This window comes from Peromyscus californicus, unplaced genomic scaffold (assembly GCF_007827085.1).
Source record: "Peromyscus californicus insignis strain IS unplaced genomic scaffold, ASM782708v3 Scaffold_8__1_contigs__length_139910024, whole genome shotgun sequence".
In the NCBI taxonomy this organism is placed as follows: Eukaryota; Metazoa; Chordata; class Mammalia; order Rodentia; family Cricetidae; genus Peromyscus; species Peromyscus californicus.
Genome location: NW_026294606.1, coordinates 105,395,075 through 105,416,871, shown reverse-complemented (window position 1 = coordinate 105,416,871; position 21,797 = coordinate 105,395,075). Strand labels below are relative to the sequence as shown.

The following is a 21,797-nucleotide window of genomic DNA, read 5'->3' as shown; positions in this document are numbered from 1 at the left end:
TTTCCATTTCCAGCCCTCAGAGGCCCTCCAGCAAAAGGGAATAACATGGCTGTGCTCAGAGTCCTTCCCTGTGCATGAGTGGTCCCCTCCCTCTCCTCTTCACTGTCTGTCTTCACCCGGACAGTACCTCCTTGTCATAGGCTTTGTTGCTTCCAGGCTCTCTAGTTCTGGGAGCTGCCAGACTGTCATCTCTCCCACATTCTGACTTCTTCAGATTCACTCATGGCCTCATACACTCCATTCCCTCCGCCTCAACTAAGATAGATGCTGACTCTCCTGGGTGATGGCTATGGTGACCTACCTGGTCCACCTGTCCCCTATTGGCCATACCTCTGCATACTCCCCTTCCCCACTTAGGCTCTCACCTCCCAGGGCCACTCTTTCTGCCTAGAATGCCCTGTTTTCTCTGTGTCCCAGTACATGCATGCTACCCCATATTGGGCTCTGGTCCAATGCTGTCTGGCTCACTTAAGCAGAAAGCTGAGTTACCTTCATCTCTTTACTTATCCTGCTATTCAGTGTTGACCAAGTCCTGGTCCTGAACTAAATCCTGCTGTTCCTAGGGTTCTAGGGACACAGACCTCCAAAGACAGAGACCACAACATCTGTGAGTAAGATTCTAACAGCCACTGAGGCTCAATACCACTTCAGAGTTAAAATGGAGGACTGGGTGTGTATCTCAGTTGGTAGAGCCTTCCCTAGCATACCTGAGCCCCTGTGTTTGAACCTGAGCACTCCATATACCAGGAATGGTGTATACCTCGGGGTGGAAACAGGAGGATCAGAAGTTCAAGGTCAGCCGGGCATTAGTTCCTCATGTATTATTTCATTGCTACTTCATAACTGTAATTTTGTTGCTGTTATGAATTGTAATATAAATATCTAATATGGTTGAGAATCACTGGGCTAAGATCAAATGCAAATTTCAGGGCTGGAGATGATCCACTTGCCTAGTATGCTCGAAGCACTACAGAAACAAACAAAATACCAAAACTGTTTTCAGCTGAATGCAGCTGAGGATGTCAAGTGGTAGGGTCACTTGAGCCCAGGAGTTTGAGACCGACCTGAGATACACAAAGAACTGTCTCAAAACAAAAACAAAAGTAAAGCCCAGCAAGGCACGATGGTACACACTTAGGATTCCAACACCCAGAGGCTGAGGCTGACCTGTTGAGACCTCGTCTCTACAAACTCCTTAAAACCTCTGTTCTTGCCGGGCGGTGGTGGCGCACGCCTTTAATCCCAGCACTCAGGAGGCAGAGCCAGGCGGATCTCTGTGAGTTCGAGGCCAGCCTAGGCTACCAAGTGAGTTCCAGGAGAAACCCTGTCTCGAAAAACAAAAAAAAAACCAAAACAAACAAACAAAAAAAACCCCTCTGTTCTTTTTCTGTGTTTAGACTGGCCTTCCACATCCTCTTCTTGGCTGCTCACTCCTTCCCTAGCCACTATGGAATCTCAGGGTTGGGAGGGATCCCGGTGTTTCTGTCTTGATCAGAGGGTTCACCAGTGTCCAAACCTTTTTCGAAAAACAACCTTGGAGGCAGCTTCAGAGTGTGTTGCATTATTGTTACAATGAGAGTTCTGCTCTCCTGAGTAAACCCAAAGCTCTATTTCCCAGAATTTCTTCTGTGCCCTTTTCTCGGCTTTGATTCAGGCCCACGTAAGTACAGAGAGGAGGCCTTTGAGGGTGGGAATACTGGGTCTGAAAATATAAAAATACCTCTTGAGACAAAGCTGAAGGAAGAGCTGAGTCATGTTAGCAAGCCCGGCTCTGTTCCTTCCTACCCCTGGCTGCTATACAGCAGGACGACCCTCTTATCCCAAAGTCATGGGATGAATAAGGAACCTCAGGGGTCAGGAGTTCGGCCAGCATATCACATCCTCTGCCTCACATGCAGCCAAAGAGTGAAAAGAGATGGGAAGCCATGTTCTTAAAATCCAGAACTTTCAAAATTAGGAGACACTTAGAATTATGTTGTGTTCATTCTCTCCATGTTGAAAGTTGGGAGATGTGAGTTCTCTTAGGTCATACAAAGAAGTGGAATTGATTACCGGGCTCATAGCCTGACACTATCCTGTCACTCTGACGCCATCCAGAAGAGACCTGGGCCATTGGTTCTCTTGTAGTCTCACTAGAGAGTGGTCAGCCTTCTGCCAGAGGAAGTCTGAGGCAGCAGGTGATCAGGGTCTGCTGCCAGAAGGAAGCAGCTTTCCTATCCCTATGTAGCCTAGGCTGGACAGGTGCTCCAACCTCATACCCTTAGCTTTCAGGCTCAAAGTGAGGCTATGTCATGTCCTTGGGAAATGTCCTTGCCACCCCACTCAAGTAGAAGGGGCAGAGAAAAAGGGAGACACATTCTCTGAGCTGGAACACAATGCCTTTGTATATTGGTGCCTCTCCCTCTAGGAGAGAGTTGGAGTCCACAGAGGAATGACTTTGCCCAGGAGAAAAGTAGGGGATAATGAGGGGAAATTGGTGAGGGGGTGCTTAGGGAGTGGTCCCGCCCACTCTTTACAGTTGTCTCCTCCGCTGTTATAACCTCAAGAATAGGTACTTTAGCTGCAAGGGAACAAGGTCTTTGGGAGTCTGTGTACTAGGGAAAAAGGCAGCCCACTTGATGGTCAGACTCAGAGTGACAATGATTACCTTCCTCCCACAGCCTCAGCACGGGGCCCAGCCCCACCCATGCAGTGTCCAGAGACTCATGGAGAGTATGGGCTAGGAGCATGTATAGTGAAGCTGTCTTCTGATCTCCTGATTGTCAGCAGGCAGAGCCAACTGACCTCTTCCTGCTGGCCCTCACCCTGTCCTGTGTTTCCTATCTGTCCAGATACAGGTAGAAACAAATGGGAGATTAATCAGCTGCTAGTTGGACCTGTCCCATCTGTCAGCTACCTGAGGCCCATGAATGTCCCTGTCTGACCACAAGGATATATACTGAGGTCAGAGTTCTGTCCTTTAGCCAGAGAAAGCACTTAGAACTTTGGAAACTGAAGGGTGTGGCTGTTTAATCATTTTTCTTTTTCTCATGTCCAGAATACCTCCTGACCGGTCAGTCATAGCCTGGTAGACATACTTGGGCTCCAGAGAAGCACGTGGGATGGGCTTCAGGTAATGGGAGGTGATAAATTAGATATGAGTCCAGAAGTGGGACTGTGGAAGATATAGGAGACCTTACCTTTCTGAGTAATGTGGGAGGTCTAGGTAAACTTTTCAAAGGTCACTCAACTGGAGGTCACCCCAAGCCCCAGCTTTACTGTCTGCAAGCTGGACGAGGACTACTTTCCTGTGATCAGCCTGCTTAACTTTCTACTGCAATTTTTTCTAACACACAAAGATTAGATAGACTGAGTCACATTGGCTTGGGGACCACTACCAGCATAGTTGCTCCCAGCTCTTCCAAGCTGGGGAGTGTTGGGGGCTTTCCATGGAGCTTGCTGGCCTGCAGACAAACGAGTCCATTGGCATTCTGTACACAGTGGCACGGACACGATAATTGATGAGGCGAGAGTCTGGGGGAGTAGGAAGGATGGATCAATCTGGCTCGCTTTGTACTAACAGACTGAGCGCCTCACAGGCAGCAGGGGTTAGTGCCTGGTGCGTGCCTGTGCTGCTCTGGAGATGAAGATGTTTAAACTCACTGTGCAGGTCTGGTGAGAGGCCCTTCTAAGACAGCATCAGGCTGGTTGCAAGCTGCAGGAGTCCATGCTTTTACTGGGGGAGGATCTGAAGGGAGAAGGCCTCCAGTTCGTCCTTGCGTAGGTTTCTCGCTTGTGAGTCCAGCTTTTCCACTGTCCCACCTTCTGCAGAGAAACTGCGACTCTTGTTTGGAGGCGGGTGTTTGTGATAGGGTCTCAGGAGGCCTAAACTAGCTTCACATTGTCTATAAATTAGTACAGGATGGCTTTGAACTCCTGATCCTCCTGCCTCCACCTGCCAAGTACTGTGAGCTTTTATTATTATTATTATCATCATCATCATCACTATTATTATTATTACTGTTGTTTTTTCAAGTCAGAGTTTCTCTTTGTAGCTCTGGCTGTCCTGGAACTCACTCTGTAGACCAGGCTGCCCTCAAACTTAGAGAGATCCACCTGCCTCTGCCTCCCAAGCACTGGGATTAAAGGTGTGTGCCACCACTGCCTGGTTAAGTACTGGGATCCTATCTGTGTACCAAAATGCCTGGCTTAGGAGTTGTTCCTTCTGTTCAGAATCGAGTAAGGGACAGACTTAGGATCATTTAGCTCTGTTCAGAGTGCCCTGGGCTTCCTTGGAGCTGTTCTTCAACAAGCAATAGCTTTTCCTGCTCACTAGAGAAACCCAGCAGGACAGCACAAGGCAGATATTCTGATCTGATCTGTTTAGCTCTGGGCTTGGCCATGTTCATCAGGTGCTCTGCTAGGGCTGCTGCTTCTATCTTGTGAGAGGTAGAGGCTTATACTCAGATAGCAGCAGCAATCCACCTTGCTTTCTTTAAAGAAAAAATACTTTATGTGAATACGTGTCTTTCCTTCTTTTTGGGGAGAGGACAGGGTTTGGTTTCTCTCTGTAACAGCTCTGGCTGTCCTGGAATTTGCTCTGTAGCCCAGGCTGGCCTCAAACTCACAGAGATCCTCCTGCCTCTGTCTCCTGAGTGCTGGGATTAAAAGCATATGCCACCACTGCCTGGTGAGATTTGCTTTCTAATAGGCAGGTGAGGACAGTAACTACAAGAAAACCACCTACCTCTTCCTTCGGAGTCCAGATGAGTCTTCTCTCTGCATCACTTCTATCTAGCAGTTGGGAAGGGGTGACCTCTTGTCTAGCAAGAGGTCAAGGGAACCCTGCTAGGGTGCTATGAATCAGCAGTTGTGTGTCTTTGTTAAATGGCCATGTCCCTACCTGGAATGTGGACTTCTGTAAGGTGTGCTTGAGTACCCTGGAGAGCATGTTCAGAGGCTCCCCAAGGTAAAAGGTGCCACGGAGTAGGACAGACAGCCTTCAAGTCACAGTAACGAAGGCAGTGGTGGCCCTGGCATCATAGTAGAGCCTATATAGCAGGACAGGGAATTAGCTGGTGGCCTACCCTTTAAGGAGCATCATAGCCTGTCTAGAAGTTCTCTCAGGAGATTCAGGGCCCCAGAACCTGTCCTCTAGTAGGTCAGCTTAAGGATCCATGGCACTTAACTCCACCAGGCTGAGTTCCATGGCCTGCAGCAGCTTCCACAATGAATACTCATTAGACAGCATCCATTGATGGTTAATTCACTACACCTATACCTACTGAGTGAGTACCTTCTATATGTGCTGTGCCAAGCACTAGGACTCAGTACCATCTAATGGGAATAATCAACTTGGAACTCAGGCTAGAATAATTGTAAGCACTGGGGCTAGGAGAGCACCTAAGGAAATTTCCTTTACCCTAAGAATTTAAGTTCATCCAGGTAAAGGCAAGCTAGGGAGGCTGAGACCTAGAGATTGACTGCTGCTTGGTGAATGGCTAAGACAAGGCAGCTCTGGTTACCTGTAGCAGAACAGACTTTTAGGAGAGCTCTGCAGGGACAGAAATATAGTAGAAGGGAGGCTGGCACATAATACTTAGAGGAATTGTTTTGTTGTTTTGAGATAGGATCTCACTATGTAGACCATACTGGCCTTAGACTCACAGGCATCTGCCTGTCTCTGTCTCCCAAATGCTGAGATTAAAGGCATTCACCACTACACCTGGCTAATTATAGGAGCTTTGTGGCTCAAAGAAGTCATGCAAACTAGACAGAGCCTCTGAGAAGGGTCATCTTTACCTGCCCCCAGAAGTCCCTACCCTGTCACCAAACTGAGAAATATAGATACATTAAATGATTTTTTTCTCTTGGTACTTGGAGACTGAGGCAGGGAATTCCTTGGAAATTAGGAGGTGAGACCCTCTCAGTAAGGACCATAAAATTCTCCTCTACTATACTTGGTCCAGACGGATGGTTGTTGGAGCTTAGACATGGTAAGAAAATTTGGATCACTTTCTTTAAAAATCTAGAACTGGAGAGATAGCTCAGCAGTTAAGAGCTGTCCTTGTAAAGGACAATACCCCAGAGGGCTCTCAACTGCCTGAAACTCCAGTTCCATCTGTCCTCCATGGGCGCCTGCATGTATGTGGTGGATATACATACACTCAGGTACACACATATAAAATAAATGTTGAAATCTCCCAGCCAGATGTGGTAACACAGGCCTTTAATCCCAGCACTCAGGAAGAAGAGGCAGGTGGATCCCTGTGAGTTATAGGCCAGCTTGGTCTACATATTTAGTTTCAGGACAGCCAGGGCTATACCGAGAGACCGTGTTTAAAAGAAAAACCTCTGTAGGGTAGGTTGGGGGTCTTGGCAGGGTCCAGCTCCTTTAGTCAGGCTCCCTGGGATAGATGATGGGTCCTTTTCCTCCTTGTCAGACTCATCACCAGCAACACCTGCTCAGTTACCTGAGTCAGCATTCCGGGGAGGGAGAGGAGCTCCAGTGTGCTGCCTGTGAGGAGGGTGCTGCCTCTCTAGCCTGCACAAATCCGGGTGGATCCAGATGGGAGGGCAGTGTTGAGGCTCTCACACTAATGCTTGTCCTGCCTTCTAGCCCTGGCCTAGTGTGTCTAATCTGGCCAAGGACTTCATTGACCGCCTGCTGACAGTGGACCCTGGAGCCCGGATGACTGCACTGCAGGCCCTGAGACACCCATGGGTAGTAAGCATGGCAGCCTCTTCTTCCATGAAGAATCTGCACCGATCCATCTCCCAGAATCTCCTCAAGCGTGCTTCCTCTCGTTGCCAGAGCACCAAATCTTCCCAGTCCACACGTTCCAGCCGCTCCACACGCTCCAACAAGTCACGCCGTGTTCGAGAGCGCGAACTGCGGGAGCTCAACCTGCGCTATCAGCAGCAATACAATGGCTGAGCCACTAGCTATGACATGGACACACTCTTGTCTCATCTCTGCTCTGTCACCTGGGCCCAATGTCTTCTGTACCTAGGCATCATGACCAGCTGTATATAGAGCATGTCTGGACCCAGCTCTTCTCTGTGCTTTAGTAGTCCCTACCTCCTGTCATGGGCCTGGGCCTGTTATGAAATGGTGGCTCAGGACCATCTAAACTGGGAGCTGGTAGGCAGCTGCTCTGAGTTGGAAGAAAGGGCAGGACCCAGTCCCCACTGATCTCCTTAATGTTTGCCTCTGTCTTGGACCAAAGGGGTCTATAGAATTGGGTAGAAAGGGTCCTATGGCTTTGGACTCTCTGAATCTGTCACTTTTATAAACCCCCCTTTCCTCCACAAAGCATTGGTCTAGCTCCATATCTTATGTCATGCTAATCCCTAAGATTATGCTCCAGTGGGCGGTCTAGCTTTTGTCATAGCTAGATTGCAAGCCCTGGGTGCCTCATTGGTGCCTTAGCCCTAGTCAGATCCAAGCAACCCCATCATTTCCCCCAGCCAAGAGCAAGCTTTCTTCATGGTGCCACTAGGGACCCTGTCTAGCCCCTAGACTTGCCAGGACCTCTGGTGGGAGGACTGTGGCGTGGACCTTAGCCTCGGGCTCCAGCCTCTCTGTGAGAGATCCTGCCTCACCCTCAGTGTCTTTGCAGAGCCCATTCTTGTCTCCCTCCCCTACTTGGATGCCCATTTCGTTCCCCAGCTGCCTTCTTCCCAACCGTGAGGGGTTAAAGGGAGCTCCACTGCTGCTACCTGGGGGGTGGATGTGCCTGAAGAGGGTCCTCCCCAGAATTTCATGGTCAACTCTTGTTCCGTCCTTTGGTATTGCCCTTAACTGGTTCCTTTCTGAAGCTGCCATGCCCTCTTTATAGCTCCATAATGGCGCCATCTAGTGTCTGGTCTGGGTATAGGTGGCCAGGGGAGGGGTGGTGACTGGTGCACACCCTTGCAAACCCACAGCCCTCCAAAAGGAAGAGGAAAGAAAGGAGTTGCTGAATTGGGGGAGAGTCCTGGGCTGCTCAACTCCCCTTCTGCTCAGCTTCTCCAAACCTCACCCTGGAACTTAGCCGTACTGTGTTACCTGCTTCTGAACCCTGGGTGCCTTGGGTGCTGACCTTGCTGAAGAGCTGGCCTTGCCCTATCTGCCCTGTGCCCACTTCTTCTCATAGCATTAACTTTCCAGGCTGGCCCCATTGAGTCAGGCTGAGGGAGCTCTTCTGGGAGGTAGGGTAGGGTTGCAGGGATTGCTGTCCCAGAGAACTGAGCCACAACAGTTCCAATAGCTGTCATGGTCTCCCTACCACCATCACACTAGGCTGGAATCCAAGTTCCCTCCCTCTGTAGCTGCTTTCAGTGGGTAGGAAGGGGCCAGACAGAGCCTAGCTTGGGCCTTAGCTAGACTAAGAGCCTCTGTCAGCTGGAAGAGTCTGAGTCCCATTCAGCTCCTCTCAGTAGGGGCAGCCTTGGGCTAGGCCCTCTTTCTATGTATGCCACCTCCATTGGGAAACCAAACCAAAGAGACCACTCTGTGCCAAGTCAACTGTGCCTTGTATACCCTCTCCTTACATCCTCCTGCCCCCTGGATAGGAGGCAGTGGAGGACCTGAGTCTCACAGCCTCAGAATCCCCCCACCTACCAGTTCCCCAGGAATCTCTGGGGGTGTGAACCACTGGGGATTTATTTTCTTTCTTGCCCAAAATAAGCCTGGTTGTGAGGATAGGGCAGAGGGAGTTCACGTCTTGGGCCTTTGATAGGTCCACCAGGCCTTCCTGCCATGGACTGTGGATGGAGAATGTGCAGTTATTTATTTTGTGTACTCTGTAAATGTATCTTCTGTATCCAATAAACAGGCTGCCCTCCCCCGTGAAGGCTGCCATTTTTTCTGACCACCCTGACTGCCATGGGACTAGTGGATTGTTCAAAAAGAGGAGTAAGGGGCCACAGCCTGGGATGACAAAGTCCAGGTCAGGGGTAGAGCCCTCAAGAGTTTCTCCTTCCCACCAGGCCAGGATGGAAGACAAGGGTACACAAGAGAACTGAGTCTGGTGTCTTTATTGGATTGAGAGGGGGAAGGACCTGTGGTCGGTTTAGTTGTAGGCCATGACCTGGCTGATCCAGGTGTTGAACTTGCTAACTCGAGTGTACACGGCCGGTGCCTGCACATTGCAGTTCTGAGTGCCCCAGGAGACGATGCCAATAAGCACCCAGGTGTTCCCTTTCTGGCAGACAAGAGGGCCTCCTGAGTCACCCTGAAAGGGAAGAACAGGGGAAAAGTTGCCCTGGCAGCTGGGGAAGTGTAGCATGGGACAGGGCAGAAGACAGGGTGCCTCTGCTTACCTGGCACGAGGAGGCGCCTGAGCCACCTGCACATATCATGGAATCAGTAATACTTGAACCCCAGTACTGCCGACACTGATTCACAGTGACCAGGGGGAGAACTACCTGCTGCAGACGTGCTGGCGTCACATTGCCTGTGGGCCGGGAAAGGCGGTCAGGCTGGCCCGGGATGCCTATCCGGGCCCCCCTCGCTCTTACCCAAGTTCTTACCCACACCACTGGTGCGGCCCCAGCCGGTGGTGACACAGGTGAGCCCCGCAGGCAGCGCCTCGTTTGAGGAAGCCAGGCAGACGGGTGAGATGCGCTGTGTGTACTGGGCTGGTGAGGCGAGCTTCAAGAGGGTCACGTCGTTGTTCATGGTGGTGGGGTTCCAGCTAGGGTGGGTAATGGCCTGTGGAGCCAGGAAACGCCATGGAAAGCTGGAGCAGGTGCCCGTACCCGGGGTTGGTACTGAGGGCTAGGTCAGGGCGTGCTTGAGCTTCTAGTCCAAAGCAAGCCACCTGAGGCCCGTTTTTCCTTTCTGTGTGTGCGGCCAGGTACTCACCTTCGAGATGGACAGCACTTGCACAGGCTCGGCATTGGAAGATCGGTCATACTCTCCCAAAACAACAAAGTGTCGCCCAGGACTGCAAGGATAATGGGAATGGGTAGCTGCCAGGGGGGTTTCAGAGGGGACATCCAAGTGAAGGAAGTGGAAAGAGATGGACGAGGCAGGGCCGGTGGATTACACTCACGTGACTTGGCAGTGGGCAGCAGTGACTACCCAGTTCTGGCTGATAAGAGAACCACCACAGAAGTGGTAGCCATTGCTTTCCTAGGGTCAAAAGTCAGATATGTGAATGGGCTTAAGTTACCTATAGGCATAAAGCATGCAGGACCCTGACCCACCCCAAGAGTGTGTACCTGCAGAGACACCTGCCAGGGCCAGGAGCCCGACACGGCATTCTCCCCATTGACAATCCTCTGGTTGTAGCTCAATACAGGTGTGATGGCAGGAACACCACAGCCTGAACAGAGGGCTGGTGAGGATCCACATCCCAGCCTACCTCTCCCTACAGTCTTCCTCCAGGGGCCCCCAAGCTGTGTATTCCAGAGGAATCCGAATCAAGAGGACTACTCACTAGCCCTTCCCTTGGGTGCCTTTAGGCACACACAGCTATCTGGTTACCCATCCTACTAGCCTTCAAATCATGTGCACTCTATCACATCTACCAGCCTAGTCCTGACGTTCTTCAGGCCACTTTACTCCGATTCCTGGGGTCATCTCCCTGGCCCTCTATTCTTCTAGGCCTGAGCAGTTAAGGTCTGCTTTGCTTAGACTATACACATCTTTCATGTTTTCCTGGGTCTTCTCAGGTCTGGCTCAAGCTCCTGGCTCATTTGTGAGACTGGTCGCTGGCTCTTCCCTCACCCCCAGCCCTGAAGGCTCCTTTTTTGCCTAGCTGCATCAGTTTTTTCCTTTGCCTACACTGTCCTTTTCCGTTCTAGCTCCTTCTCTGGGCCCCTAAACAGGAGCGGGGAGCTCAGTTTTCCTAGGTTGTTCAGTCAGGCTTTGGTCCTAGCCCACTTACCCCAGGAGGAGCCAAGGAGGACCAGGCTAAGGGTTAGGCTGAGCAGTAACATTGTGGGAGATAATGAATGAGGTTGAGAATGGCCTAGCTTTATTTATGGGTATCCTTGTCCTTGGGCAGAAGCCTTGGGCTTGAGACTAGACCAGCTGTATGGTCTTAGCACACTCCCACACCTGCCTCGAAGAGGTCTTCTTAGGCCAAAGTCCTTGGAATTATCAAGTATCCAGGTGTGAGGCTCTCACCTTGGGGAGGTGGCTCCCCAAGCCTTGGCTTTCTATTGGCTTTCTGAACTACCTGCTACCCCAAGTGTTGGTCACTGGGTACTAAGACATATGGCTGAACTACGTCTAAAGTGTCAAACTGGTGGCTGGGACCTATGAAGTTTCCCAGGGCTATCAGGAATACTGGACTCCCAGAGAAGCCTGCTCAGAACATACAGGTATTATGATTGGTGCTAAGAATGGCCAGATGTGGCCACCTCTGCTGTGAAGACCAGGGATGGAGGGCCTGGCAGGTTGTGAATCCTAACAGACATGATCTCAGATTTCTCATCAGTATGGAACAGGAGTCAGAGGTTTGCCCAGAGATGCTGACTGTTTTACTAGCATGAGGTGGGATGGGGCCCAAACCCTCTAAGACCTACATCTCTGTAAGTGTGAGTGAGCCCTCCGTGGCTGAGAGACTCTGGACTGAAGTTGGAAGTCAAGACGTGACAGCCGTGAGATCTGTTTCTAGACCTCAGGTTGCCATCTGTCCACAGTGCATTTGTTACTGAGCTCCAGGCTGGGCTTAATCAGTGGAGGGGAGGTGCGGAGTTGTAAAAGGTGAGTTGGCTTGAATTTTCTAGGATGTCAAAGGCTTTGACTGGCTCAAGAATACCTCAGTCTAGAGGAAAGACTGGGAGGAGAAGAGGGAGGGAAACTGGGTCGGGATGTAAAATAAATAAATGAATTTTAGATAAAAAAAATATTAAAAATACCTCAGTCTAAAAAGTGAAACAAGTGAATGGGTGAATAAAGGAATGGATAGACATAAGATCAAATACAACAAAAATATGAATTATAAATTCTGGTGGACATATGGATGTTTAGTGAACAATTCCCTCAACTTTATAATTGTATATAAAATTTTTCATAATAAAATGTTAGGAAACACACAGTCAGGGGCCAAGGATGTCCAGCCTGGACGAGAACCTCTCTGGAGAACGTGACTTATCCGTTCTGAAGCCCCAGGGGAGCATAGCTACTCTGAGATCAGGATGTTCCCACCAGCACCCAGTGGGCCTGGCACTCAGTGGGTGCTTAGTGGAGGTTTCTTGTTAAATATGTCATCTTCCCGTGAGTCCACGACCCCTTTCAGCCCAGAGAACTTGGAGTCACTCTCCCTAATCACAACCCCACAGGTGCAGACGGCCCAGCTTTTCACCAGTGGCTCACACATGCCTGGTCATTTGAGGGGCGTCATAAGTAGAGGCCCTGTAGGTGGGTGAGGGGTGCTTGGTGAGAACTTGCCCTTTGAGTCAGGAAATAGTTGCTCTATCAGCATTTTAGCTCCCTTGGAGTGGACCTGGTGGCAATAGGGGGTCACTGATGAGCCAGGGAAAGGCTCTGAGTAAGGGCTGTCCATGGGGTCTTACAAGATGGGTATTGGTGGGGTAAGTTTCTGCCGTGTGGCATTTGGTTTGGGGATGACAGGATGTAGCTTTCCATCTCAAAGCCTGAATGGACAGATCCCTGAGGTGATGATGAAGAGTACCTCAGGCCAGGAACCAGGCCTCGGGTCCTTAGATACCTCAGCCACAAAGCTCCTATGGCTGCTTGTCCCACTCCTCTCAAGAATGACAGTCTTCTGCTTAAGTGTTTGTATTTCCTGGGTTTATTCCCCCTTGTTCCAAGCTCTAAGTCTTAGGCCACTTTATTCCACCTCCATGGCCTGCACAGTTTCCTCCAGAAGCTCCAGGTTCAGGGGTTTCACTTCCTGGGTCAGGACAGCTGTGGTTCCAGGAGCAAAGTGGTAACGGCCAGCTCTAGAAGGGAGGAGGGCCAGCCTTTCAGCATGCAGCCTGTCCTGTCCGGACAGACCTCCTATTTGCCGCTCTTGTGAAGACTACGGCCCACCTCTCCCCTGCTCCTACCTCTGCACAGGCTTTGTGGGTGAGCTCAGTGTTCTCAGCAGCTTGGCGCCTGCTGCAGTGATCACACACGCATCCACACTGCCTCCAGAGCCCAGGTCACCCAGGATTCCCGCAGTGATGGCTTCCACCAACAGCTCTTGGGCAGCCTCCAGCTGTGGTGGTGTGAATGAGGTTAAAGGAACCTGGTGTTGCCTCACCCGAACCTGAAGACTTTGTTCATTTCGAAGCCTAGACAACTTGCCGTGTGTGCAAACTCAGCTTCTTTTCTCTCCCGCCAGTCCCTTGGCCTCCGACTCCCTCTCTCCCCAAACCCTGTGTTCCCTCCACCCGTGTCCTCTACAAACTTCTCAGCGTCCCTTACACTTATAGCCCCCTTCCAGCAGTCTTCCCACCCGCCAATCCAGTTCTCTGTCACTGAGTTTCTCTTTGGGCCTTGGAAGCACATTGTCACCTATCTCTATCCCACTCCAAAGCCCAGACCTCAGACCTCATAAAGAACCCCACTGCGGTTTACCTCTCCTTCAGTAATGGTCCTTTGTGAGCTTCAGCGTCTTTCAGCGGTCTAAGCTTGGTTACTGACTGGACCTTCAACATCATTCAATCCCTACTCAGGTATCATCTACTTCCCCTACAATCCTTCCTTATTTCTATACTTGGCCAGGGTTTTGTTTTGTTTTTGTTTTTGGCATGTGAGCATGAAGTAATGGGTACAAGTCGCTCACCGTCATGTTTGGCTGGAACCTGTCCTCCAGCAGTGCCAAGGCTGCATCCTGTCCAGAGCCTGCAGGTGGAAAGGGGCTCCTGAAGTTAGCTGTAGCTGCCCCATCTGGGGAACAAACCTTGAAGGGAGGGTGGCAGGGGCAGGATTCTTGGGAAATGGATGGAAGCACTCACCCAGGGCCGTAAAGGGCAAACGGCTGTAGGAACCGTGCGGGTGCACGCCATAGAGTTGCGGCCCGGTTAGGTCAACCCCGCCCACGATCAGTGATGCTCCCACGTGGCCTTGGTACCTGTGAACGGTGGGCGCTGTTACGGCCAGCTGGAGCCAGGCCCCGCCCCTTATGCCGCTTCTCCGTCTGAATCCCACCCCTTCCTGTGACCTGGCGTCCTACAATGATTGTTGCTTCTTCCGGAACTCAGCTTTGGTCAGACCAGCCCGGCTTCTTCCGGCCTCTCTGCAGGTAGCAGCCTGATCTTTTCTTCGGTTCCCCAACACACACTCCTGACAACCCTGCCTACCTGCAGATACCCCCTCTAGGGATCATCTTCACCCCACCTCCTCACCGGAAGAGTGTCTGGCGCAGGATACGGGTGACAGTGGCCACCCGAGGCTCACGGCCGGTGGACAGCGCATGTAGCTCCATCTTGGAAGCTGCCATCCGCGTGGTCATCTCAGTGTCCGCAGCTACTCCAGCCCCACAGCAGCTGCGGGCAAAGGGATGGTGGGTGTGGACAGGGACGTGCAGGGACAGAGTAGGGCGTGAGTGACTGCAGCTTTTGTTAGAGTGTGGGGACTGGGCTGGGGGATTCTTACTAGATTTTGGGGGCGATGAAGTGGATCTTCTCGCAGTTTTTGTCCGCCACGACCGAATCGTTAGTGGCCCGCGTATCGGCGCCCAAGATAACTCCATCCTGCAGAGGAAGAGCCCCAGACTTAATGCCCACCCCATCTTCTCCACAATGGCGCCATTCTAGCTCTCCAGCCCCACCGCCCTGCTCACTCGGAACACAAGTCCCGCGATGGTAGTCCCGGTCTTGCGTGCATGAGGGACCCGAAGGCCTGACAGGACGTGTTCCAAGGACGCATTCCTGGAAAACGTGGGGTGACTCGCGTTTTAGTTCTGCTTCTAGGGAGGGTCCTTGAACCGGTCCCCCAAACCATCTCTACTTTCCTCATCTCCTGGGTTAAGCCCCTACTTGGTCACCCAACATACAGTTCCCAGTTCCACTCCCCCCCCCCCCCCGGGCCCCCTAAAAGTGCCTACAGTCGGGAACCAGCAGCTCGCAACTAGAACTCCACTCCCCCTTCACCTCTGGCAGTTCTCGAAAGAGAAGCCTCCTCTGTGTTCCACTGCCTGCTTCAGCATCTTGGGGCAGGGAAGCCAACTGAGACCCGGGGGTCGACGGGTGGATTAGACGAAAAGAGTGAAGCCCAGGGAAGCAGAAAGGCGTCTGCCTGGGCTTCGGTGGGGTTGAGCAGGACGCTTCCCACTTTCGCTTTCAACTCCACCCTAGTTCAGAGGCTGTTGGCGGCTTTGTGCGTCTTCTGTTTCACTTTCATCTTTGCCTCTAGTCCCAGGTAGCTTGAGGAAGGAGATGCTCCCCTCACCGGGTCTTCCATGGTGCTCCTCGGTTCCTCCATCCCCGTCTCATCTGACACCGTGAGCACTGTAAGCACATACATATACGCAGGCAAAACACTCCTACACGTAACTCTTTAAAGATAAGTCCAAGTTAAGCGCTTTTTTTTTTTTTTTAAATTCGGAGCTGAGGACAGAACTCAGGGCCTTGCGCTTGCTAGGCAAGCACTCTACCACTGAGCTAAATCCCCAACCCCGAAATTAAGCCCTTTTAGGTTTAATTATGTCTCTGAGTGCATGTGGCTCGTGCATGCTATGTGCCCACCAAGGTCAGAAGAGAGCATCAGATTCCCTGAAACTGGTATTACAGATAGTTGTGAACCACCGTGTGGGTGCTGGTACAAGTTCACCAAGTGCTCTTAACTTCTGAGCTATCTCTGGAGCCCCAAATTAAGCCTTCCTTAGATGAATTGTCATTTCTTCAGATCCTAAACTTTTTGTTTTGTTTTGTTTTTGTTTTTGAGACAGGGTTTCTCCATGTACTGTTGACTGTCCTGGAACTAGCTCTGTAGACCATGCTGGTCTGAATGCAGAGATTAAAAGCATGTGCCACCACCACCTAGCTCTAAACTTTCTGTCTCTCTCTCTCTCTCTCTCTCTCTCTCTCTCTCTCTCTCTCTCTCTCTCTCTCTCTCTCTCTCTCCAGGATTTCTCTGTGTAGTCCTGATTATTTTGAGACAGGGTTTCTCTGTGTACCCCTGGCTGTCCTGGAACTAGCTCTATAGACCAGGCTGGCCTCGAACTCACAGAGATCTGCCTGCCTCCACCTCCTGAGTGCTGGGTTAAACGCATGCACCACCACTGCCAGGCTCTATTTATTTTTAAGTGCATTGGTGTTTTGCCTGCATGTATGTCTGTGTGAGGGTGTCAGATCCCCTACAACTGGAGTGAGCTACCATGTGGGTGCTGGGAATTAAATCTGGGTTCTCTGGAAGAGAACTGCTGAGCCATCTCTCCAGCCCCTAACTGCGGGCTATGGAGTCCCAGATCTTACATTTTTTTTTTTTTAACATTTATTTATTATGTATACAGTGTTCTGCCTGCATGCCAGAAGAGGGAACCAGATCTCATTACAGATGGTTGAGAGCCACCACGTGGGTGCTGGGAATTGAACTCAGGACCTCTGGAAGAACAGTCAGTGCCCTTAACCTCTGAGCCATCTCACTAGCGCCCCCCCCCCCTTTTTTTTGTTTTGGTTTTTTGAGACAGGGTTTCTCTGTGTAGTCCTGGCTGCTCTGGATCTCACTCTATAGACTAGGCTGGCTTCCAACTCAGAGATCCACCTGCTTCTGCCTCTTGAGAGCTGGGATGAAAGGAGTGCAACACTACCACCAGGCGATTTTACATTCCTAACAGATCTCCAGCTCTCAGCCCCCATATTTTAAACTCTATTTATTTTGCTTGAGACAGGGTTTCTTTGTGTAGCCCTGGCTGTCCTGGAACTCACTTTGTAGACCAGGCTGTTCTGGAACTCACAGATTCACCTGCCTCTGCCTCCCGAGGGCTGAGATTAAAGGTGTGAACCACCATTGTCTGGTTTACTTATTGGTGTTTTTGAGACAGGATCTCTCTATGTGGTCCTGGTTATCCTGGAACTATACAGACCAGGCTGGCCTCAAACTCAGAGATCTGCCTGCCTCTGCCTTCCAGTGCTGAGATTAAAGGCATGCACCACTATGCCTGGCTCTATTTTAAACTCTTGTATCCAACCAGAATTCAAGTCTATTTCAAATCATATTTCTCTGTGCCCCATTCCAACAGCTGTACCTACATCTGAATATTGGCACAGGCACCATGAAGGAAGGCATAGGGCAGGCTTTCTGAGCAGCTCAACCAGGACAATGAGAATCTACACATCTCAAAGTGTTCAGTTTAATCGCAGGCTTTAGCAAAGTCCATCTTACCTCATGTTCCCCTGGGACAGGTGATACATGAATCTAAGTAGTGCCTTCTACTTAACCCACAACACACAGAACTTCTAATAGCAAAGGTCTTTTTATTCAGGGGGTGGGGGAGCTGGGCTGGCAGCTGGGGGCTCAGGAGTACCGTGGCGGTAGGCACCCAGGAGAATGGCATTGATATGTTCCAGTGTCTTATTGCTGAAGACCATGTTGAGATGTTCTGTCCCATTCATGGGCAGCAGGTGTACAGGCTGTGACTGGCGGCCTTGCCACTGGCCACAGAGCTCAGTGCTGCGTGTGGCTACAGTGTCGTCACCATCCTCATAGAGTGCAGCCACTGGGTCTTTGTAGGGGAAGCTGTGGTCATAGATGTAGGTGTGGGGTGTGGGCAGGCCCACACCATACAGACAGTACACTTCTACACCAGGTGCTGGGAGGCCCGCCAGCAGGTTACGCGACTGGAGCCACATGTACCATCCGTCTTCAAAATGCAGATCCGTAAAAAACCGCTTGAAGTCTTGGCCTGTGTAGTTGAAGTTTGGTGTGGAAATGAACACATGGTCTTCAGGCCATACCTGGTGGGCTGGAAACATCCAGGGGGACGTCGTGGTTATGCGCTGCTCCTCTCTCAGCTTGATGCTGGACATGATCGGGATGCCCTGGTTGTCACCTGTGGATACGGAACCAGGTGGGACAGGGAGCTGGGCCTGGCTCACAGTTTGCCTCTGCGAAGCACTCAGACTTGTCCCTGCCCCATCCTGACCTTGATTCCAAGACACAGGCCAGAGCAGGGCTGGTGTTCAGTTAAGTGCTCAATATTTAAGAGGCTGTGTTGGTACTTCTGTAAGACGGAGCTATAGGGCCTCAGATGGTGTGTATGGGAAGAGGGGCGGGCAGTTAAAGAGATCTGTGGAGCTGGGTGGTGGTGGCACACACCTTTAATCCCAGCACTTGTGAGGCAGAGGCAGGCGGATCTCTGTGAGTGAGAGGCTAGCCTGGTCTACAGACTGAGTTCCAGGACAGCCAACTCTGTCTCGAGAAAAAAAAAAAAAAAAAAAAAAAAGAGAGAGAGATCTGTGAAGTGTGTGTGTGTGTGTGTGTGTGTGTGTGTGTGTGTACGTACCTACACGCTGGCTATTCTTTCTCGGGCCCTGGGTGGAGCCTATGCTGCACAGACGTCACAGGATTGTATTTTTGGAGGATTTGATAGTGCCTGTTTGACATTCAGTGATGTCGTCTGGTGAGTCACTCGCCAGACCACAGTGAAGACTGGCCCTTGTGTGCCCAGTGTAAAACTGCTCAGTGAGTGGTGGCTGTATTAGTGTTGGGTTCCTGGGAAAGCTACTCAAAAAAAAAAGAGTGGGGGGGACATCAGGGATCCCTAGGTTTGGCCCTGCTGTGGCAGATATGTCCTTAATAAAACAGATTCCTGGGCATGGGGCTCCGGGTAGTAAAAAGTAGTTAAAAGCCAGAGTGTACGGGACTTGGGCTACAAGGAGCAAATCTGGGCTAACAGACTGCTGGGATTAGCCTCCTCTACCACCTCCCTTCTCATCACTAAAAGACTCTGCAAGGAAGGACAAATATGGTGTGTACTCACTCACAAGTGGATACTAGATATAAAGCAAAGGACAATCAGACTGCAACCCACAGATCCAGGGAGGCTAGCTAGCAGGGGGGACCCTAGGTTGGCTGTGGCTTATAATAAGTTTTGGCTTTACCCAATCACTGGGCAAGCTTTAGTGAAACATTTCACTATAGGATAAGAATTTGTACCGTATCAAGCTGATGAAAGAATATGCTGGCTGTATTTTCAGGAGGGGAGGCTAAAATCTTTTAGATTATGGATTAGCCTATAGAAAAATGTCTGCCATTAAATCAAACAGTAAAGGGGAAGATGAATAGGAATCTCACTTACACAACTTAAGTAAAACATAGCTCTCTGAACAGATAGGTTTCTTCTGTATTCCAGAATCTAATCAATATTATGTGTATAATTCAGCTATTATTTGGCTTAAAAGGGCTTATTGGGAAATTTTTACTATTTTCTACAGAGAAAATATTTCCCAGTTTCAAATAACCGTGGACTTTTAAATTATAACCTGTTTTTATGTTCAAAGAAAAAAAAAGACTCTGCAAGGAGACATTGTGGTGGGTAGCCGGGCCAGCTTTGACCTGGAAGTACCACCCCCATTGAGGCTTCGGTAACTGTCACACCTACAAGGCAGAGCCGAGAGAGGACCCTGAAGACCTGACATCTGGATGGGCCGGCTCCCTTGGTTCCTGGATCCTGGATGTTGGAGGTAGACGGAACAGAGTTCTCCAGAGAACAGCGCCGGACTGCACTACACCTTTCCCAGACCCTGTTACCTATCCCTTCACTTGTAAGTTACCCCACAGAATAAACCTCCCTTTTAACTACGTGGAGCGGCCTCAATATTTAAACCAATAAGACTTCCTAATGGTGCTGTCTTTAAGGAGCTGGTGGACAGCAGGTACGCCCTATAGACAATTTCCCTGGGCAATACTGTGAACACAGCTAGAGTGACAGCCAGCTCTGTGATCCAGAGCTGTGTGTGTGTGTGTGTGTGTGTGTGTGTGTGTGTGTGTGTGTGTGTGTGTGTACGTCCCTCCCTCACCCCACACAGGATGACAGTGATCAGGAGGCTCCTCACCTGAGGCCAGGACCAGCATGGGCTTGATAGAGCCACCCCACGGAGCCCCCAGAGAGATAAAACCATCAATGAAGCGGTCCTTCCAGGACTGAGGCTGACGCAGTAAGAAATACAGCACATGTAGGCAGCCAAGGCTGTGCCCAATAAGGAAGACAGGCTTCCCATAAGCAGCATACATCTCCTCTATCAGTCCTGCCAGCTTCTGGTAGTAGTCATCTTGCTGGCCTGAAGAGGGGTGGACAGGTCAGGGCAGTTAGGGTCTGGAACTACCTGTCATGCCCCCAAGCCATTACCTGCAAACACTCACTGGGTTCCAGACGCCAGTCATAGGGTGCGGCCCGCACTGTCTCATCCCGCACGTACCCATTGTTAACCAGATTCTGTACCAGAGTGTGCATGTAACCTGTGGGGAGGCAGCAGCATAGGGGTCTCTGTCCATTACACCTGTAGGCCAGCCTAATGGCCGACAAGAGCCCCTGCCTTTCCCTGAGTACACATACCTGCTAGCTTGTTGTCATCTAAGTACTCAACAGAGTAGGTCTTGCCAAAGCCAGGGACACGGATCTGTACACCAGGGGCATTGGATACGCGCCCAGAGCTGCGGTTGTAGACAACCCTGGGGACAGTGGGACATTTAGCAGCCAGTTGCCAAAGGGCAATGTGTAGGGGCTGGGTAGATCACAGGGGACATACCTGGTATTATCAATCCAGCAGTCCACCCCAAGGGGTAGAAACACACTGAGATCCAGCCAGATGGTGAAGAAGTCCTCCGTCTTCCGGTAGCACAACCAGTTCACCACATCTGGTTTATCCAGCTTGGCTTCTAGCTGATTCCCCAGGCAGCCAGGCACTGTGGGCATCAGCTTTTGTTCTGGACTTCCTGGCTTCTCCCCCAACCCCCCACCCTACCACCAAAAAAGCCCACCCCTCCATCTCCCACACCCTCCAGGTTCTAACAACACTTAGCTTCCCGCCACGCTCTTCCTGTCCCGCCAGGACTGACAATTCCGGGCTCCCTTCGGACAGGGAAGGTGCGGGAACCCAGGCTGCTGACCCCTGCCCCCATAAAACAAACATCCAGCTTGGCTTTCCACTATTGCCAAAGTCCAAGGAGCGAACAAATAGGTAAGGGGGGCAGGGGCTGGGCCTAGAACAGGGGGCAGGGCCTTCATGGACCTCTTCTGCTAAGCCTACCCCGGGCTAGGAATCTCATCCCTGGGAAGGTAGAAGCCAAGGAAGTAGTGGGGCTTAACCCAGTATCCAGTGTATCTGGAGCTGGCCACAGCTTGTAGTACCCTGGCCAAGGCCTTAGGCAAACCGCATCCCATTCGCCGACCACCACCCCAAGCCCCTGAAGAAGACAACTTGGAGAGAGAACAGTGTGAAGGGGAGAGGTGTCTCTGTAGAACAAGCCTTGGCCCTTCCCCGTACCAAGTCAGGCATGAGGGCTAATTGTGGGGAGAAGAGCCTCTGTCGGGGAGTAGGACCCAGGCTCCCCAAGGTCTCACTTGATGCATCCGGGGCCTAGTGGGGGCTTACCGAGGATGACAGGCCTTGTGTGGTTACTGAGTTCAGCCTTGGGCGTGGTGTGCGGGGGGAAGAGCACATTGAGGAGCCAGAAGGGGGTGGCAGGAGGGGGCAGCACCCCCAACAGCAGCAGCACCCACTGCCATGGGGAGCCAGGCAGCCCCATTCCAGCCCAGTGCCTACTGCCAGATGAGGCAGTCTTGGGCTGGCCTTATCTGGACCGGGGAGGGGAGGGGCCCCAGGGCCAGTGGGAGGGGCAGAAGCGCCAATGGGGGTGGCCAGGAAGGGGCCTAGCCTTGGGGATCTGGCTCTGGGTTTGGGTTCAGTTCAGTCTTTCTTTCCTT

At 51.2% G+C, this 21,797-nt stretch overlaps 4 protein-coding genes and 1 long non-coding RNA gene across 9 annotated transcripts in view; 2 read left to right on the top strand and 3 right to left on the bottom strand.

Annotated features, from left to right (window-relative positions):
- Pskh1 (protein serine kinase H1) overlaps positions 1-8,816 on the top strand; it is a 35,881-nt gene extending 27,065 nt beyond the window's left edge. For all 3 annotated transcript variants that reach the window (XM_052729811.1, XM_052729810.1, XM_052729812.1), the window contains one exon: positions 6,599-8,816. In XM_052729811.1, coding sequence (XP_052585771.1) covers positions 6,599-6,916 — 318 coding nt within the window. In that variant the 3' untranslated portion in view covers positions 6,917-8,816. The remainder of the gene's footprint in view (positions 1-6,598) is intronic.
- A 169-nt stretch (positions 8,817-8,985) lies between these two features.
- Positions 8,986-12,592, bottom strand: Ctrl (chymotrypsin like). The gene is made up of 7 exons (XM_052729815.1): positions 10,857-12,592; positions 10,189-10,292; positions 10,020-10,099; positions 9,830-9,911; positions 9,496-9,676; positions 9,286-9,419; positions 8,986-9,197 (listed from the first exon to the last, which is right to left on the bottom strand). Exons 1-7 carry the CDS (start codon positions 10,906-10,908, stop codon positions 9,036-9,038), a joined length of 795 nt encoding a protein of 264 aa, XP_052585775.1. The 5' UTR covers positions 10,909-12,592; the 3' UTR covers positions 8,986-9,035.
- Positions 12,593-12,708: 116 nt separating this feature from the next.
- Psmb10 (proteasome 20S subunit beta 10) lies at positions 12,709-15,330 on the bottom strand. 2 transcript variants are annotated; one of them, XM_052729813.1, is made up of 8 exons: positions 15,022-15,313; positions 14,712-14,799; positions 14,525-14,622; positions 14,275-14,415; positions 13,885-14,000; positions 13,713-13,771; positions 12,991-13,142; positions 12,709-12,882 (listed from the first exon to the last, which is right to left on the bottom strand). In XM_052729813.1, exons 1-8 carry the CDS (start codon positions 15,075-15,077, stop codon positions 12,771-12,773), a joined length of 822 nt encoding a protein of 273 aa, XP_052585773.1. In that variant the 5' UTR covers positions 15,078-15,313; the 3' UTR covers positions 12,709-12,770. The 2 variants fall into 2 exon arrangements, with proteins under 2 accessions (XP_052585773.1, XP_052585774.1); XM_052729814.1 differs by lacking the exon at positions 12,991-13,142 and having other exon boundaries at positions 15,022-15,330.
- Positions 15,287-19,672, top strand: LOC128104776 (uncharacterized). The gene is made up of 2 exons (XR_008216093.1): positions 15,287-15,380; positions 19,372-19,672. It is a non-coding gene; the product is annotated as an uncharacterized LOC128104776 (long non-coding RNA).
- Lcat (lecithin-cholesterol acyltransferase) lies at positions 17,327-21,711 on the bottom strand. Of its 2 annotated transcripts, none has more exons than XM_052729808.1 (6): positions 21,466-21,711; positions 20,620-20,776; positions 20,427-20,542; positions 20,234-20,329; positions 19,927-20,151; positions 17,327-17,921 (listed from the first exon to the last, which is right to left on the bottom strand). In XM_052729808.1, the coding sequence occupies exons 1-6, from the start codon at positions 21,617-21,619 to the stop codon at positions 17,347-17,349; spliced, it is 1,323 nt and encodes a 440-aa protein (XP_052585768.1). In that variant the 5' UTR covers positions 21,620-21,711; the 3' UTR covers positions 17,327-17,346. The 2 variants fall into 2 exon arrangements, with proteins under 2 accessions (XP_052585768.1, XP_052585769.1); XM_052729809.1 differs by having other exon boundaries at positions 20,620-20,753.
- Between the last annotated feature and the right edge of the window lie 86 nt (positions 21,712-21,797).

Bases quoted from the DNA above. Each gene is read 5' to 3' on its own strand.
- Ctrl (XM_052729815.1), bottom strand. From the start codon at position 10,908: ATGTTACTGCTCAGCCTAACCCTTAGCCTGGTCCTCCTTGGCTCCTCC. The intron at 9,420-9,495 runs GTAAGAACTTGG...CCCGGCCCACAG, and splicing joins GGGCCGCACCAGTGGTGTGG to GCAATGTGACGCCAGCACGT. The intron at 9,198-9,285 runs GTAAGCAGAGGC...CTTCCCTTTCAG, and splicing joins CAGGCGCCTCCTCGTGCCAG to GGTGACTCAGGAGGCCCTCT.
- Psmb10 (XM_052729813.1), bottom strand. From the start codon at position 15,077: ATGCTGAAGCAGGCAGTGGAACACAGAGGAGGCTTCTCTTTCGAGAAC. The intron at 14,416-14,524 runs GTAAGAATCCCC...CTTTGCCCGCAG, and splicing joins TTCATCGCCCCCAAAATCTA to CTGCTGTGGGGCTGGAGTAG. The intron at 12,883-12,990 runs GTAGGAGCAGGG...CCTCCCTTCTAG, and splicing joins CCCACAAAGCCTGTGCAGAG to AGCTGGCCGTTACCACTTTG.
- Lcat (XM_052729808.1), bottom strand. From the start codon at position 21,619: ATGGGGCTGCCTGGCTCCCCATGGCAGTGGGTGCTGCTGCTGTTGGGG. The intron at 20,777-21,465 runs GTAAGCCCCCAC...TGATGCCCACAG, and splicing joins CACAAGGCCTGTCATCCTCG to TGCCTGGCTGCCTGGGGAAT. The intron at 20,543-20,619 runs GTATGTCCCCTG...CACTGTCCCCAG, and splicing joins TGCTGGATTGATAATACCAG to GGTTGTCTACAACCGCAGCT.